Source organism: Eleutherodactylus coqui, chromosome 2 (assembly GCF_035609145.1).
Source record: "Eleutherodactylus coqui strain aEleCoq1 chromosome 2, aEleCoq1.hap1, whole genome shotgun sequence".
Lineage (NCBI taxonomy): Eukaryota > Metazoa > Chordata > Amphibia > Anura > Eleutherodactylidae > Eleutherodactylus > Eleutherodactylus coqui.
The window spans coordinates 71,898,506-71,915,183 of record NC_089838.1 but is presented as its reverse complement, the minus strand read 5'-3'; the positions used below and the strand labels follow the sequence as shown (position 1 = coordinate 71,915,183).

At 42.0% G+C, this 16,678-nt stretch overlaps 1 protein-coding gene across 3 annotated transcripts in view; it reads right to left on the bottom strand.

Annotated features, from left to right (window-relative positions):
* LOC136611470 (rho GTPase-activating protein 7-like) overlaps positions 1 to 16,678 on the bottom strand; it is a 187,588-nt gene that overhangs the window by 17,626 nt on the left and 153,284 nt on the right. For all 3 annotated transcript variants that reach the window (XM_066591111.1, XM_066591113.1, XM_066591112.1), the window contains exons 2-5: positions 5,678 to 5,749; positions 4,268 to 4,349; positions 2,184 to 2,247; positions 602 to 1,947 (exon numbers count right to left, since the gene is read on the bottom strand). In XM_066591111.1, coding sequence (XP_066447208.1) covers positions 602 to 1,947; positions 2,184 to 2,247; positions 4,268 to 4,349; positions 5,678 to 5,749 — 1,564 coding nt within the window. The remainder of the gene's footprint in view (positions 1 to 601; positions 1,948 to 2,183; positions 2,248 to 4,267; positions 4,350 to 5,677; positions 5,750 to 16,678) is intronic.

Genomic DNA, 16,678 nt, shown 5'->3' with positions numbered 1-16,678 from the left:
ATTAAAAAAATTAAATAAATTAATTTTAAAAAATTACAAACTCTTAAGATTCACAATTTAAGCCAGTTTCATATAGTAACTTTTTTTAACTAAACAATTTGTAGCTCTCACATCGTGGTCACACCCTTGGTTTCACATCAAAGAATGAGAATTAAGACCCTTCCTTAAACTTCCAACATTTCGAAAGAAAAAACAATGGGGCAGATTTAATAATCTAGTCCAATATTTAGACAGCGTAGACTTAAGAGTCCTTTTACATGGCACGACTGTCAGGAGCTCTAGTGCCCGACAGTCGCCCCAGCGCTTTAACACATGAGCGAGGATCATTTAGTGAACGGAGGCGAAGCGGGATGTAGATCACTCCGTCCACATGCCTCCATTTTACAACTCAACAAATCCATGCCGCCTCTTTTAGACACTTTTGATAAGTATCAAGCATGACACAAACATCTGCTCTTATTATGACATTTCACAACTGGCGCCAAAGCTATGTTACAGTAAATCTTCCTTAATGTGTAAAGTTTAAGCCCATATAAAGAAATGCAGCAAATGACCCTTCTAGTGACACAACCATGAATGCCATTATTGACTGATAACCAACCTGCTACAGTCTGTTAAGGACTCCTCAATTTCTGAAATGGTTATGTACGGCAGAATTGGAGAGTCGCCATCTGTGCACGGTTTAGCACATTCAGGATCGGTATGGTCCGATTTTGATTTGTGTAAATGTTCATTCACTTCAAGATGAAACGTTTTTGGGGATGACGGACATGGTGAAGCGGAGTCATTAGCAAAGTCAGAGTCCCCATCATCGGAGAGCTTTTCAGACCATGAACTGACCATTTTTTGAAGTCCATTCACATGTTCCATTACATTCTCTAGTTCTGAAAAGACATCATCACTAGGTGATCCAAGTCTATTAAAATGGAAGGGAAGATTTGGCACATTATCATAAATGCTTAACCGATTGTCCACAAGTGACAGTGGGCTTGGAGGTGCTTCAGTATCCCTGGAGCCACTAGATCTCATTCTGTTTCGATTACAGCCATGAAAACTTCCAGTTCTCCAGTTTACGGAGGTGTTATCTACAGGTGATAAAATACCGCCAGTAAGTGCTTTAGGGAATGTCCCAGGTTTGTGGCCATGTGGGATCTGAAACAATTGGGTTTCATGCAAATGTCTTTCATTTCTAAAGTTCTGCTCAGAAATATCATTCCAAATGGATAACTTGGTGGGGTCAAAGTCTTCAACATACATTCCACCCCTCTTCATATGGCTTCTGACGCGAATAACTGGGCTTGGGGTACTCACAGTGCTGCTGTTTTCAGATGGACTACTACTGCTGCAGGTTTGTGAAGAACTAGAAAAAGTTGCTTTACTTTGGGTTTCTGCTAGATCTGAAATGTTGACACAGTTGAGGTTGCGCAGTTTCTCGTCACCAAAACCATCAAGCAGAACTGGACTACCAATTATAGGTTTATCCTTTGGGTGGAGATTTTTCTTAACAGTTGAGCTTCTGAGACGAAGCTTTTCCATTTTCCTAAGAAGACTACCTTTCTTGCTAGGTGGTTTATCGGTCAACTTTTCCTCACCTATTACATTTAGCATCTCACTTGGAGAAGGGGAAACGCTAAGTGTAGAATCTGGTGAAACAAGTTTCACTGAGGAGCACCTTGAAGAACTTCTACTAGTTTCCAGATCTTCATATGTTTTAGGGAAACAGTCACTCTCACCACTGCTGGAGCTATGCAGTGAAGATGCATCATTTCTTTCTCCGGGCTCTGAAGGATCTTCTCTTTCACTCTTGATAATTGGTGTAGAAAGGCTTGCGGCTTCATCATGTATAGAACAATCAAAATCTTCCAGACGTGACCAACGCCTGCTTTGCCTCTGATAAGACCATTTGTTGCTGATTGCACAAGGCTCATCCTCTTCTGAGTCATCACTCTTCGAAAAAAAATATTTAAAAAAAAGGTTATTGGGTTTGTTTTTACTACTTGGGTTTTCAAAACAAAGACACTAAAAAGTTTTTAATACGTATATTCACTACTCAGTCCTCAGTGTAAAACGGTAGCAGCAAGTAGATGGGGATTTTACAAGTCTCATCCACATGCCAAGGGAAAGCATGAATTAGAAAAACACTACAGGTTTTAAAAATTTTGTCTTAGGATAAATACACATACCTTTTTACGATGACGACTTATTTCCACTTTCATAGATGCGCATTTGTTCAGGGTGTTCAGGCGTCTTTATAATAAAAAAAGATAATGCATAAATTCTTCTTCTTTCAGGACATTAAGCAGAAAATGCTAGCAAAACTTTAATTTTACTTCTCCACAGAATATTGTGAGCCCAAATCTTACATAAGAGTCAAATGATCTGGGTGCTGCCCATTACCGTATTATGGACAACGTAAGGAAAGATAGGCAACAGTGTGTGCAAAGTGATGTAATGTTGCACCCAGACCTTCATTTCTGAGCTGAAATACCTGATGGAATAGCAAAACAAAACTACTCATTACACAAACTAAAGCTGGATTACGGTTTTTTTCTTGTTTTTCTTTTCCATCAGTTATAAATTTTTCTGATTGTAGACTTTTTATTCTATTGTCTGTACACTACGGGGGCTGTCATGTTGCTTGAGCCGCTATTAAGAGCATTTAGAGATATGCTTTACAGTAGTACATGGACCATAGAAAACTATATTCATTGACTGCTAAACCAAAACTTAATGAGAAATGTACCAAGTTGAAAATTAGCTCTCCTAAAGTAGCAAGAACCAGCACCTTCCAAGAGCGTCGAAGGTATCTTACTCAACCAGAATCCTACTCCATAAAGGGCAATAAGCAAGACCGCTGAACCAGTGAGGTCAATATATCCCAATGTCTTTGGTTTGCCCAATATCCCCTTAGTCATATTTCAAGGCTGTTTAAAAAGAAGCCCTACAATCTCCCCTCACATGCCCATTTTCAGAAATACTTGTATTTGTCATGAAGTATAAATTTTGAAGCAACTTTTCTCATAACTCTGCACTAGGCTGTTCCTATTATTTCTGCTAGAAATGCATGAATATAAATTGACAGGTGGGTGTTACTATTAACAGTCCATGCACAGCAAGCACCGATAGAACAATGTTAGATGGTGTACAGATAGACCTTCAAACTGATAGCACCCATTTGTCAAAATATTCATGACTTTCTAGGTGGAATGACAGAGAAATGTTACAATGCAGAGTTCCAAGAAAAGATCCTCCAGAATTATTACATTGTAAGAAATGCAATCACTTATTAAAATGGGCAAAACGATGGACATTCATTTACAGAGTAGCTACCTATAGGTGGCACTAGAGAGATTAATCCTTTTCTACCTTCAGGAGAACTAATTTGCATACTTATTCCCAGTGGGCATGCTTGTACACCAACTGGATCTCCACTAGAGAACCTATACTTTCTAGGAGCTGAAGATTACACTTTTGTTGGAGGGATTCAGAAATCTCCAGAGACCCAAATTTGAAAGTGCTCCACGATCCAGAAAGGCGACTAGGCTGAGGGGCCACAAAGTTCTGCAAACATTGATGCATCATGCTTTGTAAGGTGAACTAGCAAACAGTGTTAGAATTCAACATGACTAATACATTACTCAATCAGATAATGCTAGACAATTTCCATTTGGAACATAAAATAAAGAAGTGTTCCTGTGTTTATGGCCGCTTCATATTGGGTGGGCTGTCCAATAGCAGAAATCACTATGTAGCCTGTGTACAAGAGGATGCAAGTGGTGGAACTGAACTGAGCTACAGACCATGAGTGTCGACCATAATATGTACATAAGGCCATATTTACACGGCCAATATTCTTGCACCACTTTTGTGCATTCCGAGAAGCACAAAAATAGACTCCACTGTTTACAATGGCTCTATGTTTGGAGTAGTACATGCAAATGTACGGTGTCCCGAACAGCACACAGATGGGGTGTCTACATGCAGCGAATGCAACTCAAGTCGTGCCCGAGAATCTCAGCCATGAGTCACTATCGGCCATGTAAATACAGCCCAAGAGCAATATTTAGTCACAGAAGTATTGTTTTTTTTAACCATTTAAATCAAGAGACAACCCAATTAACAGAGCAGGATTTAAATTTAACTCCCTATAACACCCCACCACCCAAAAAAAACACAACATTCCCTATAGAGCCTAAAAATAGTTAAAAATGCTAATATGTTACTAATGTATAAGTGTTAAAACAGATTTTATTTTATTGACCATTACCTGAACAGGGATTCCATGGCATCTCGATCAAGGAATTCATGGTCATTCTTGACGGTTGCTATATCAATTGGGAACTGCAAATCTAAAATGACAGAAAAATACCAATAAGGTGAACTACCATTCAAGCATGCAGGTGTCCATCGACTCTAAAAAACAACCCAACGATCATAAAATTTGGTGCATCACAGTATTGCTCAGGTTGTCTCAGATAGGGCGTTGGGCAATGCTGGAAAAGGATGATGTAGCACCAATGTCACATTAACAGGAAGAGCCAGAATTGCAGTAAAATTCTCAACAGTGCTACTACCCATAGCAACCAAGCTCCTATGTTCCAGCACCAAATCCCATATAAAAACCAGTTCATACATCTTGAATCTCTCATCTTATAGTCCTTTGTACACAAGGTTGGGGTACTATGGCGACATAGCACTGGCCAAGCTATGCCTTAAAGGGGTTTTCTGAGATTCCAATGTTGATGACCGATCCTCAGCATAGGTCACCAATATTTGATCAGCTGTTTGAAGAGGTAGCAGCGCTCGGATGACCTCTTCACTGCATAGCAGGTACAATGCTATACATTTTCTAATAGCAGTGCCTGGTAAAGCAGCTCAATAATCCAATAGGACTGAGGCATTCCAAGGCCACATGTCAAATGAACATGACATCATTGACATGAGAAGAAGCTGTGGCGCTCATCCAAGCAGCAGACCACAGGGATCAGATACTGATGGCTAATACTAAAGGTAATCAGTATTGCAGTCCTGGAAAAATACATCTTTAATTGCAAGCACCATTAGTGAAGAAAGCCAATTACTGAAGAAACCCCAGCCAATGAGGTTATTGAGGTTTCCTTCATGTCCTATTGTTAAATAGCAAAAATAAGAGCTTTTCTCATCTACGCCAACAGGGTATATGTAGGTAAAGCCCCGTTTAGAAGCAAAGATGATCGCTCAAAATTTGTGATAGCGTGAATGACAATTGAGAGATCATTTGGCATAAGCTACTAAAGGGCACTAATGCTGATTAGTAGCTTCATTTGTGTGCAAATGAACCTCCATTTGCTGTAGGCAGATAACAGGTGGTCTGTTATCTGCATACCGCTGCATTGTTCTCCAGCGGGACAGCAGCTGAAACAAGGTTATCAGCGCTCCATGCGGAGAATCACAGCGTGCGGTCCCTGCTATCAGCTGGCCGGCCCAAGGATGGTTCTTATGCTGTGTTAAAAATCATTGCTCAGCAGAAAAGCAAATGATGGTAGCATTTACACACAACAATTATCGCTCAAAAGCCATCGCTTGAACAAATTTTGAGCGTTGTGTATAAATGGGCCTTCTGGCACAAAGGAATCCAGGATTTCAAAAATAAAAATGAGAAGCATCAAAAAAATTGGCTAGTCTCACCAGTTATTACCTTCAAACAACTGTGCATACTGTGGGAATCCTGCAGCTCGGAGCCAGTCACAGGCTTCCTTGGCTTCAATTTCTGATTGGAAGAAAGAAAAACATCACATTACCATTTGTTGATTAAAGTGACTAAACTACCAATTAAATCCCTGTATAAAACCAACCCGGCATTACAAGTTTTTTTTTTATTTGCCGTTTACCAGAAAAGATAGGAAGCATAGATAAAAAGGTATACTTTTCTAGAATTCCTTTTAAATTAAGCTAAGGGGTTGTCCCAGACCATTCTTTAGTCCTCCATTTATGTTACAATGGCCACCAATTCACTGTCATGTACATACCCATGAGCCTTTGTGTTCGTTAAACTGCATGTGCCGTGTTCTTCAGTCTACATGGACTCATTCATCCGATGGCAAGGATGGCCCACCGCTAGTGACGTAGCTGCTGCTGATGTACCCATACACCCAACCTTAAAGGCGCAAGGGTTGGTAATGTGACGTCAGCAGAAGTTCAGTGGATGTGTCAGCGGGGGAATGTGACTATAGTCTGGCTATGCAAAAGTGCACATTTGTTACAGTTACCATCTCGGAATTGAGTTACTGCAACAGAGGAAGAAAGCGTGCTTTGGGGTCTCAGACAACTAACTGGTCAGATCACTATGCTACATCTGATTATATTGTGACGCTATTACTACAAAGCAAAGCATAAAAAACAGATGTGGTTATAACTGCAACATCCTACTGACGTTCTCAGCAACATCTTCCGAGTCAACCATCACGTCATTCTCGTACTTGCTTTCTGGCCAACAGGCAACAGATGTTGAGAATTAAGTGCTCATTTTGTGGCAATTAATAAAACTCTAGAGCCAATACTTTTACATTCCCACAGGAGCGGGGTCAAAGTCAAACCTTCCAGAGTTACAGAACACTCACCAGATGCCTGAAAAATGTAAACATGTTTAGTAGGTCTTAGCGGCATAGCACACCACTGAAGGCCAACGGGTGCAACACAAATTTCAAGATGTTTCACAGGGGCCCGAAAGAGGGGATGAAAGGAAGACCTACAGATTGAACGGCCTGTGAGCTCTCAGCTTCCTGGCAATGGGAAAACTTATACAGATGTCAGCTGTGAAAGTGGATTTGGAGGAAGGAAACAACTATTTTTTGTAGCCATTCAAAATATGTAACACCTGATATGTTCTGTATCTGCCATCAAGCAGCAAAATCTTCCCACACACTTCACTACAAGACTATATAAGCTCTATTCTGTCAAACAGAGAACATGGCCGACGTATAAGCACAAAGCCTATAAACTCTTAGAAACACCACGGACCACATCAGAAAGTAGATCTCATTATAAAAGTGGTCCTAAAGCAATTATACTAATGGGGTTGAAGCAGCCATACACAGATAGATTGCAGATACTGAGCACCAATTGATATCGCAAGTAGTTTAGAATTGCAACACTTGTATTTTCCTGCCGGCAATTGTTGGTGCGACTGGTGGATGGATGTTATGCCAACAATTATTTGTAGGTCAGCACTAGAGTAAGAGCACACGGTGCAACTAGTCACACAAACATGCTCAAGCCATATTTGTTAACACAGTACTACTTATCAGCAAGTCATGCTGCCAGTGGCTGATGCAGGTGAGTCGCCAAATGTAGCCAGCAGTGCAAGGTTCCACCCTGGGCAATTAGATAAGTGCTAGTGGCTGCTGCTAGCACTCGAGTTTTCCCAACAATTGCTGAGCTGAACCTGCCAGCACATGCACAGCCCAGCGATTAGCACTATCGCATGTGTTAATTGCACATGTGGAAAGGCATAAGCATCAGACAGCCATACTAGCAACTTTTATTCCAGTGTCTTACACAGAAGCAATTGGCGTTCAGGCGAATGGAGGCGGAGTGGGCCAGATACTGTTCTGGGATGCCCACCACCAGTCACAGAAAAAAAAACAGGAGTTGCTCATATCGAGCGAGAAACCGTGAGCTGGAACAGAATGACGAGTGACAACTGAGCTACTTCTCGCTCTGTTGAGCGATTTGGGCAACTATCGGCTAGTGCAAAAGTACCTTAAAAACCCCCTAAGAGATGTCACCAACAAACAGATTATTCTTCAATTGCTGCACATGTTTACACTAGATAATGATTGGAGATGATCATTCAGGGGATCACCACATGTAAAAGGCACTAAAAAGGGGTAGTGCCAACCTGCACATCCCCTCCTTGGATGCTGATCCTCCCAGTCCTGCTCTCAGCAACCCGGGCAATCAGCTGATATTACTGGGGAAAGCTGCAGCATCCAAGCATTTCCTCTGTAAAAGTGTAGTATTATGGGATGGCCTATCAGATGATTGGTGGTCCTGTGATAACCGGATGGAACAAGGTCCGCCAGAATGGGAGCAGCTCTTGCCAAGTGGCTTTCTGTTGTGGTTCGTAATGTGGAGTTCCAAATGGGAGACCCATTCTGTGCTCTTCATATGCCACAATAAGGCATCTGGACAGGGGTAGTACTCTTGGAATGTAAGGGTTGCATGTAATTGGCTTGACTTTACTAGTATATCATCTTACGCACACTTTCCAAGATGACCGTCCAGAATAAATATGCAAAAGCTGACAGCAGTAGGCTCCACTAGACCAGAGAGAGCTCAACAATGAAGTGGCAGGAGAATTAGGAGAAGGTGCTGTTGCCACCACTATGTTCTGGAGTCCAAAGTCCAGCACCCCCACAGGGAAATGATGTATATGACAGCGGACAGCATGGGCTCTGTTCACATTGGCGTTAGGATCAAATAACGCTGAAGGATGTGCCTTTTGCTTAAAACATGGAAAGTTAAATGGATGGAAGCTTTCTGTTCGTGTTCAGTTTTTAAAAAGACCTATTGAAATTAATGGGGTGTGGGGATGGATCTGTTGGTTTCGTTTCTCTGCTCCAAAAGAGGAGCAATGGAATTATGACAGAGTCCCTAACGCACATGTGAACTGAGCCCAGCAGAAGAAGAGGAGCCAGGCCGAAACGTCAATAGCTATTTGAGTGAAGAGCATTTTGTTCTTGTACAATACACTAAACCGTTCCCCTTTATCTGCTGGTAGCAAAAACGTATCCCAGTACCGCGCCGTAGATGTATCGCTGGGTCTCCGCTCTACAACTATACTTAAGGGTACATTTACACCGACAGATATCGCACTTGGAAACTCGCAACTTGTTATTTATTACAATGCCTTTTGCGAGAAAACCACATTGTATTCTGCGTGAAAAATCACCTGCTGTTCCAATAGTAAAAATAGAAAGTCCCATCGAACTTGCATATAACCCACATTTACATGCGAATGCGATGCAATTTTTTTTCTTTGCTCCCATTGGGATTAATGGTCAATTCTTGAACAAAATTGCCCAAAAATAGAAAACTTGCAGCATGTTCTATCGTATGGTACCATTGAGAGAGACAATTGCACACCTAAATACACAATTCACAATATGAAATGTGCCCGTGTAAATACGCCCTCACTTTATTCCGATCTACTAGAATATGGCAGGAAGATTTATCAATTTCTAAAGATGGCATTTGGTGTTACAGAAGTGAAGCTCCGTTATGAAGAACATGTGTCCCACTTATCACCATCTTAAGTATGACAGATATTTCTCATTGGTCGTGAAGTTGTATGTAACAAGCAGTGATTTTTTTTGCATGGCACCAGAACTTGTTTCTACAGCGGCAGGAACACCACCACCCCAGTTGGTCCTCACTGCGTGGAGCCATAAGTCTCAGGGAGATATTATTGCTAAACATTATGGGAAATTTCCAGCCAAATACAGATCAGTATAATATCGAGAAGTGAGATGCAATGGTGCTCACCTATGTAAGAAAAAAGAAAAAATCAATCATATTCAGGCCACTTCCGCAAGGGCAATTTTGGTGCAATGCGACAAATCGCATGCATGTGGAGCCCATGCTTTCCTATGGGTTCTTCCGCACAAGCAATGTTTTGTACCCTGCGACACTGCGAGAATACAGAATCGCGACATGCTCTGTATAGCCCCAATTTGCAATATTTTGCAGCTTGTTTTCCTATGGAACCTTCCTTTGTGGTGCAACTTTGACCGTAGGAAATTCTACAGTCAAAGCCCTAAAATAAGCCCTAGCTGCATAAAAAAACAACACACACACAAACACACAAACTTGTCTTCAGGTATCTCTTCTGGTCAGGAAGTGGAAAATCCCAGCCTCCAGGAAATGCTGCCCAATTTGGCTGAACGCTACTCAGCCAATCCTCGATGAACCAAGTTATGGTTAGGTTTAACCCTTTCCAATCCACTGTCTGACTTCTTCCTACATTCTAATTGAAGCTTGTACAGCTCCAATGTCAGAAGACGTCCAACAGGGTATTCTTACCGTCTATTGTCAGCTACTCTGCTGTCGGAGCCTCTCTGGCGCACACACTCTGGCTTTATCCAGCAGATGGCACCATTGTATAACAGCAAAAAGAGAAAGCCTTTTAGGAAACCCTGAATCCAAAATTGGATTGGAAAGGGTTAAACCATTATATACTCTTGGTTGCAGCACACTTCAAGTTATAAAACATAGCAAGCGGCGTGCAGGGCTCCATATGGTGACCAAATTGGTCGTCAACGTGCCCAAGATTTTTCAATATTGTCGCCATTTGTGACCAGCCCTGCCGCTGATTGAGAATATGTGAAAGAAAATGATGATCTCCCACATATTGCAGATGCGCCTAATGCTAGGCAAATCTCAGAAGGACTCATCCCAGATGCCCAGAAGGAGCTACATCATCCATGCTTGAAAATTTTTCTAAGACTGTTCACATACCTGGTTTTTAATTGGAACAAAAACTCCATTTAAAACAAACATGCATTGTATTGTCTAAAACCTTTTTTTTTTTTTTTAAACCACATGTGGGTGTTTAAAAATATACAGCTTTCGAAAAACCATTTTTTAACGCGGCTTTTAAAAACCGCCAATGTGCGGCTGAGCTACTAGTGGCTCCATTGAAGGAGTTTACTAGGTGGGAAAAAAAGTTTGCATGGCCGCAGTTCTCACAGGGCAGGACGACGAGTGGGTTCTTCATACAAGCACATTAAAGCATTATCCTTCACTCTGAAAGTGTACAGACATTAGAAGAGACCTACAGGCTCATGTAAAGTGTAAGAAATAAAACATGTACTCCTTTATTGGAACATTAACAAATATACCAGAATTCTAAGTGGTACTGCACCCCTAACACTTCTAATAGCCGTGAGCCGATTCTGGGTACTGTCCCTGGATTCCTATTGGTCACAACCAAGAAAACTTTTGTAACTGCAAGTCATATCCTACGCCTACAATATTAACATTATTGGTTCCGAGTCAGATGGTCGCAACAGTCTCATATCAAAACCAATGAGACCAACAGAAGTCAGCAATACAATGTTAAAAGTAGGAACATTCAGACTTGGCATAGGAGTGTGCAACGGTAATCCATACCTAGCTGTAGTAGGGGCTCTGGGATTGTGCAGTGGGTACTGGGCACCATTTGTCAGGGCAAAGAACTCTCTTATTCGGGAAGAGTATTCCACCATGTTCACCATTTGTCTGTATGGTACCAACCATCTAGATGTGATCCGGCACCTGGCAGTAATCTGTACACACATGCTTGTATAAATATATTACACAGTACAACTACGATTGACTTGTATCGTACAGCTCTCCATGCTTTATTGAACAATGAGCCAATCAGCTGTCAGAACATAGGATGTTTTCTCTAGAGATGGTCAGATTGTTTGTTGGGTGGGGCAATCAGCCTTTCCTTAACCTTAATACAACATCTCTCGAACAGTTGGCATGAACTCAAGTATCTAATCCTACGTGCAGACTTTGGCATACTCCTCTGTCAAGATTAAGTAAGGGGTAACTGACCTTACAAGAAGGCATGTACAGTACTGCAGAGAACAATGTACGGCAACAATCTGCTATGCAGAAACAAACCAGAATAGGCCCGAGCTCTGCTGAGCACTAATGCACAAAGAGGAAAGGGAAACACTTCTACAGATGAGGAATTACACAACTGAAACTGATCAGAATACAGTAAATGATTAGTTCATAAAAAAAAACTAACTCATTAATCAGGCAGAGGGGAGGGATTTGCGGGGAAAAAACCCCCCAAAAAACTGGAATTTCAATTATGCAAAAGTATAACTTGACAAGTTGTCCAGTTTAGAGATTCCATTTTCCCATAGGCCTCCTGCACACAGGCAAATTTGCTTTGCAGAGTCCGCGGCAGGCGTCCGCCACCGGAGCAAATACAGCCCATAGTATTCAATAGCAAAACGCTATTACATCTCCACGGGCAGAAATAGATTACCATTTTCGGCTCATGGAGAATAATTCGCAGCATGCCGCCATTTTGTGCGGGTTGAAGTCAATGGAAGGAGTTCGTCCCGCGGCACTTTCACAGTGAGCACTGAGGAAGTATCACGGGATATGCATCACCCCTCAGTGCCGGCGGCTACTGTGCATGCACAATGGAGTGCCAGACGGTAAGCTTGGGGCCACTGGGTCAAACTCTGCTGCAGGAATCCCGCATGCGGGGTCTGACCTGCCCGTGTGCTGGCCATACTATAATAGGATGTTTTGAAGTTAATAGACAGGAGTCCTCTATGCTGCGTCAGAGTTTACAATGGATTAGGGTGGCTTCACATCTGTGTTGGACCCTCCAACCGGAGGTTCCGTCGCAGATCCGGCACAAAATACCGGAAGAAATAGCGTTGCATGCAACGCTTTTTCTTCCAACTAAAAGCCAGGCAGCCGAGTAGAAACCGAACAGACCCCATTATAGTCAAAAATCAACTGTTCGTGTACAAATAGAGTTAGGCTGGGCTCACACGAACAGGTCGGATTCTGCATGCAGAATTCCACAGCAATAACCTGCGATCATTCACTGAAAGTAATTACGAATGAGTGTTTTGTCCACGTGGAAGAAAGCCCTCACTCCCCTCCCCGCCGGTTTTTCTATCAATTTTCCTTTGAGGTTGAGAGTTTCCACCACTCATATGCAATGTTAATTGTGTATGGGCAACGGAACATTCGCATCCACTGACTTCAATGGGGGTCATCTGCGCTAAAATGGAGCATGCTGCAGTTTTTCTTCCACTCGCAGTATACGCAATTTATATCCAAGAGGGTGAACACAAAAAAAAAAAAAAAAGCAAAAATGCAGGCCTTTTTATGCCCGTGTTTTACTGCAAATGGCCCACATGAATAGGGATCGTGGAATCCTCAATTCAAATCTGCCCGTGATTGCCCGGCCTTATAAAGTCATTAATAACACTGATCTTTCAGAATTGCCTTTGCCGAGCCCTCTTCAGAGCCGGCTGTGTATTTGGGCCATTGGCGAGAAGCTTGAAGAGGCTTTAGCACACACCCACAGGAGCTGGCTGTTCCATTACAAATTACAGCTCCATAGTGAAATCTACATTTCGGAGCAAACACAAACCTGTCCCGCCTGCCAAACAGAATGTATCGGCTAGTGAGCCAGGAATCTGTTAGCAAACAGTCACCCAGGTTTTTGGAAATGAATGTGTAACGGAAACGTAACCAGTCCCACCCAATAATGCAGAACATCTGCTCGGAGACAAAAACACCAAATAATCACAAACCAATTTCTCTTTGTGGCACATAATATAAGGAAACCCAAATTATATGGCAATGTAGTGTCCAATTCAGTCCAGAGCTTTTCCGGACATTAGAAATAAGGTTAATTGTTATGTTGGATTTCAACTTCCCCAATCTTTGGATCTCTGGGAAGTTAGCGCTGCCAGAGGGGTCCGAAAGCGGTTATACTACCTCTATGTTAACAAACATGTAAAATTGACCAGTCAAAGCATTAATAGACATTAAAAGGAATTATCCCACTTAGATCTGTTTTTCTGCAGGAAGCAGGCAATTCTGTACATTGTGCAGTGGCCTGGGTTGGTACTGCAGGCTGACTTCCACTTAGTCGAGTAGGACTTAGCCTGCAGTACCAACCCAGGCCACTGCACAACGTATGGAGCTGTCTGCTTCCTACAGTAAGTTGCTAGAAGTAGGACAACCCCATTAAAAAACAACAATTTTTGCCCATTACTTTGAAGGTGCACCTTCATAAGGCTATTTCAAGTGTTACAGTCCTTCTAGCAGGGTTGTCAGACTGATTTTTTTTTCTTTATGTACAAGTAAAAATTAAAAAAAGGCATGGATAGCCAAGATATTTTATAGACACATTGGAAAATCATAATGGATATAGATAAGAGATACATGCCTATAGGTCAGAAACTGATATGAACTCTTTACCAATATTTACTGATTTGTAAAATTATGCTAATTGTACATAATAACCTGCTCAAGTACTAACAGCCTCAATTTTTATTGTATAAATTTTTTAAATCACTTGACGTATCTACTTTTCACTTTGCGCTTTTTTGTTTTTTCCTCTCTCAATCACAGCAGGAATTCGCCATATCTATCCAGTCTAGTCCTGCAGCAAATACCCAATGGTCTGGAGGCTCCAGCAGTTGCAGTCTTGGCATCAAGATCTAAACCTTGGCCTACACATTAGATCCGTCATCAAAATCCACTGATTTTAACAGGATCGGATGATGATCTAAAGTTTATGCCACCCAACACTCCACCAAAGGCAGGTATCATGGCAAAGCAGCATCAGTCATGTTGGATCAACATGCCCAAATACCCTTCTGCTGCCGATGAAACCATTATCACAGTAGTCTAGCAGCAACCATGCTGAGCCAAGTTGTCTAGAGATGGACACATATGACGTGCGGAGAGGGAAGGCGAGGACGCGAGATGTCCCCATCACCTCGTCAACAACGTTATCCCCTGTTAAAACAAAGCTGGAGCGGCGGAAATAACACCTCATCAATTGGCAGGATTACAATGAAAGATAACTATGGACCTTGTCCCCCATGTGCACAACACAAGCTGAAGTTTGACAGAAGGCGATCTACTAATGCAAGTGCTCTGAGATCATTGTGAACACATCAGTATTAATTTTTAACGCCAGTAACAGATATAGGTCAGCAGGATTGCCCCACGGAGAACATTTATCACCTAGCCACAGAACAGGATAATGCCCAACTGTTGTGTACCATCAATCATTAGATCTGCGGCCCTGAACTGCCATCCCCTTCATTTCTCCTCAACAAGTTTGAATGGACTGATGGTCACACAGGTGCCCTGCCTTCCCATTCAACGGTCATTGGCAGATGGAAAACAGCTGTGGATAGATGGAAAGGGTTCTTTGTGGAGAACCCTTGTAAAATAGTGGTAAGCACTTTTTACTATAGAGATTGCCTCACAATGTCAACACCTAACCATGTGTCCTATTAGGGTATATAGAAGTAGCAGCAGAAGGGGGAGGTACTTATAAGTCAATGAACTAGCTTACAAGGAGCTCTGGCGGACTCCGTATGTCCATGCATTACAATGGCTGGCAGCCACAGCAGCTGCCCACCCAAGGCTGGAGAAGCTGATTTCTTTCTAAACAGGGGTTGCCTTTGTGAGACAACCCCTCCAAGGGGGCCTCAATACATTGCTTGCAACTTGCAAAAACTATCCACTGCAAAATTGTCACTTAGAGATTTTCCAAGACATCACCGGGGAAGAGGAAAGAAGTGCCAGAGCTGGCTTCACTCCTATTGAAATCAATGGGAACTGAAGCCTTCTGTTAAAATTTCTGCACCCAACTCAGGTGTCGGAGGTACAAGTGTTGAAAGTGTAGTAGCCGCTTCAGCTCCCATTGGTTTTGCTCCCATCCCCAATGACTGTCGGACTCCACTGACAGAGGGCTGGACGATCAGCTGATCACCAGGGTTCCCGAGTGGCAGGCTCCAGTGATTAACTACTGATGACCTATCCTGAGGATAGTTCATCAGTAGTTTTTGCCTAGAAAACCCAATGCCTTTATAGTGGACTAATTATCAAAGAATTCGAGATACAATTAGACCATTCTATAGGTCTCAATAGAGGACACTCAAAAAAGTAAGCAGCAGCAGCAATTTGACTATATGACCTATGTTGCTGCTGTAAATAAAAGCTCTGGATGCAGTTTTGAGCAGCTCAAGCAAGATGGCAGCGCCTATTCATCATTTACCGAAAATTTTAAAAAGTTAAATAGACAATGAAATCCACCACCAGAAATTAAAAACAGATTAGGGAAAAGGATTAAATTTCACTATCTGGTTTTACTTCGTATTAAGCTAAATAGGATTTCAATGAAGGCCTGGTAGATGCTTGGAGCACATGTCCAAGATATAAATGAAAGGTAAAAGTTTAAGGGCAGACTGGAGGGACTATGCAGTCATTTTCGGCTACCCATCGTTTATGGAGTCTATGATCGGAGTAGACATTCATGTTATGTGACTTCAGCCTCTCCCTGTCAAATTCCAGTAATCAACTCTTAAGTTCTACTATAGAAACGGTTTGGAGTATAGTCAGTACACATCTGCAGACGTTTGTTATCTGGACTGACTGCTTTTTAGCCAAGATAGATTAATAATCGGATTCTAGTGTACTAAAATGTTATTTATGACTAAAATATGGACTTCAAAAAGTAGATTAATAGTGAAGAATAGAAAGGAATAAATCCTCCAAAGACATGCCAAATGTCATAAACAAGAAGCTTTTGATGAACTCTCTTAAAATGAAGATCCACTTGCTTTTATTGAGCCACGCATTGCCCTTAAAGTGGTGTTCCAAAGGTTGGCCAAACATGGCTACAATGGGAACCCTGCTCTGTAAAAGGTAGCTGTGAGGATGGCAACAACAATGCGGGCTTCACTAAATAGTTTCCATAGCCATTCTAGAAGTCAACAAGAGTTACAAAGAAGCGTAGCTCACTAGACTATGCTGTTTGCGCAAGTCCCATTGACTTCTAGGGGAGGTAAACAGTGTAGTAAAGCCTGCTTGAGTGTTTGTGTAATCCAAGCTACCTTGTACAGCTGGTGCCACAACTAGCGAT